The sequence below is a fragment of the Macrobrachium nipponense genome, chromosome 30 (assembly GCF_015104395.2).
Source record: "Macrobrachium nipponense isolate FS-2020 chromosome 30, ASM1510439v2, whole genome shotgun sequence".
Taxonomy (NCBI): Eukaryota; Metazoa; Arthropoda; class Malacostraca; order Decapoda; family Palaemonidae; genus Macrobrachium; species Macrobrachium nipponense.
The window spans coordinates 39,132,174-39,134,400 of NC_087218.1; the positions used below are offsets into that span (position 1 = coordinate 39,132,174).

General features: G+C 46.3%; 1 protein-coding gene across 1 annotated transcript; it reads left to right on the forward strand.

The window, feature by feature from the left end:
* Nucleotides 1-1,203: 1,203 nt before the first annotated feature.
* LOC135202117 (uncharacterized) lies at nucleotides 1,204-1,938 on the forward strand. Its single transcript, XM_064231367.1, has one exon. It carries the CDS (start codon nucleotides 1,204-1,206, stop codon nucleotides 1,936-1,938), a length of 735 nt encoding a protein of 244 aa, XP_064087437.1.
* Nucleotides 1,939-2,227: the final 289 nt, after the last annotated feature.

Below are 2,227 nucleotides of genomic sequence, written 5' to 3' on the forward strand. Positions count from 1 at the left end.
AAATGAAAGGAATCCGCCTCCCGAGGGCGAAAAGAAAGGAAGGCCTTCCCTAAGGAAAAGGAAAGGAAAGCCTACCTGGCCTCCCGGAAAAGAAAAGAAAAGGAATCCTCACCCGGAGGAAAAACCAGAAAGGAATCCTCCTGAAGGAAAAAGAAAGGAATCCTTCCCTAGGCAAAGAAAAGAAAGGCCTCCTCTGGAAAAGGAAAAGGAAAGGCCCTCATCCTGGAAAAGGAAAAGGAAAGGACCTCCTGTCTGAGGTAAAAGAAAGGAATCCTCCTGAGGAAAAGAAAGGAATCCCCATCCCGAGGAAAAGAAAGGAAAGCCTCCCGAGGAAAATAAAGGGAAGCCTCCCAAAAAGGAAAATAAAGAAACGGAAGCCTCCAAGGAAAAGCGGGAAGCCTCCCGAAAATAAAATAAAGGGAAACGCCTCCTGAAGGAAAACGAAAGGAAGAAGCCTTCACGAAGGAAAATAAAGGAAGCCTCCCAAAGGAAGAAAGGAAATCTCCTGAAAAGGAAAAAGAAAGAAGCCTCCGTAAAGGAAAGAAAAGCCGAAGCCTCCCGAGGAAAAGAAAGGAATCCTTCCGAGAAAAGACAAGGAATCCCAAAAGAAAGGAAAAGAAAGAATCCTCACGAGGAAAAGAAAGGAAGCCTCCCAAAGGAAAAAGAAAAAAAGGAATCCTCCCGAAGGAAAAGAAAGGAATCCTCCCGAGGAAAGAAAAGGAAATCCTCCCGAGGGAAAAAAGGAAAGGAAGCCTCACCCGAGGAAAATGAAAGGAAAGGAAACCTCCCGAGGAAAAGAAAGGAAACCTCCCGAGGAAAAGAAAGGAATCCTCCCGAGGAAAAGAAAGGAAACCTCCCGAGGAAAAGAAAGGAATCCTCCCGAGGAAAAGAAAGGAAACCTCCCGAGGAAAAGAAAGGAATCCTCCCGAGGAAAAGAAAGGAAACCTCCCGAGGAAAAAGAAGGAACATCCGAGGAAAAGAAGGAATCCTCGAGGATAAGAAAGGAAACTCCCAGAGGAAGAAAGGAAACTCCGAGGGAAAAAGAAAGAATCCTCCCGAGGCAAAAGAAAGGAATCTCCGAGGAAAAGAAAGGAATCCTCCCGAGGAAGAAAGGAAACCTACACGAGGAAAGAAAGGAATCTCCCAAGCGAAAGAAAGCGAAAACCTCCCGAGGGAAAGAAAGGAATCTCCGAGGAAAAAAAGATGAAACTCCAGAGGAAAAGAAAGGAATCCTCCCGAGAAAAGAAAAAAACTCCCGAGGAAAGAAAGGAATCCTCCCGAGAGAAAGAAAGTAAACTCCCGAGGAAAAGAAAGGAATCTCCCGAGGAAAAGAAAGGAAAACCTTCCCGAGGAAAGAAAGAATCCTCGAGGAAAGAAAGGCGAAACCTCCCGAGGAAAAGAAAGGAATCCTCCCGAGGAAAAGAAAGGAAACCTCCCGAGGAAAAGAAAGGAATCCTCCCGAGGAAAAGAAAGGAAACCTCCCGAGGAAAGGAAAGGAATCCTCCAGAGATAAGAAAGGAATCCTCCCGAGGAAAAGAAAGGAAACCTCCCGAGGAAAAGAAAGGAATCCTCCCGAGGAAAAGAAAGGAATCCTCCCGAGGAAAAGAAAGGAATCCTCCCGAGGAAAAGAAAGGAACTCCCGAATATAAGAAAGGCAACCTCCCCGAGGAAACAGGAAAGAAACCTCCCGAGGAAAGAAAGGAATCCTCCGAGAAAAGAAAGGAATCCTCCCGAGGAAAAGAAAGGAAACCTCCCGAGGAAAAGAAAGGAAACCTCCCGAGGATAAGAAAGGAAACCTCCCGAGGAAAAGAAAGGAAGCCTCACGAGGAAAGCGAAAAGGGGAATCCCTCCGAGTTGAAAAGAAAGGCAAACCTCCGAGGAAAAGAAAGGATCCTCCGAGGAAATGAAGCGAAACTCCGTAGAAAGGAATCCTCCTGATTAAAAAAAGGAATCCTCCTGAGGAAAAGAAAGGAATCCCCCTGAGAAAGAAGGAAGCCTCCACGAGGAAAATAAAGTAAGGCCTCCCAAAGTGACAGAAAGGAAGCCTCCCAAGGAAAAGAAAGGAAGCCTCCCGAGGAAAAGAAAGGAAGCCTCCTGAGGAAAAGAAAGGAAGCCTCACGAGGAAAAGAAAGGAAGCCTCCCAAGGAAAGAAGGAATCCCACTGGGAAAAGAAAGGAAGCCTCCCGTAGGAAAGAAAGAAGCCTCCCGAGGAAAAGAAGGATCCTCA

Coding starts and splice junctions, on each gene's coding strand:
- LOC135202117 (XM_064231367.1), top strand. CDS start 1,204: ATGAAACTCCAGAGGAAAAGAAAGGAATCCTCCCGAGAAAAGAAAAAA.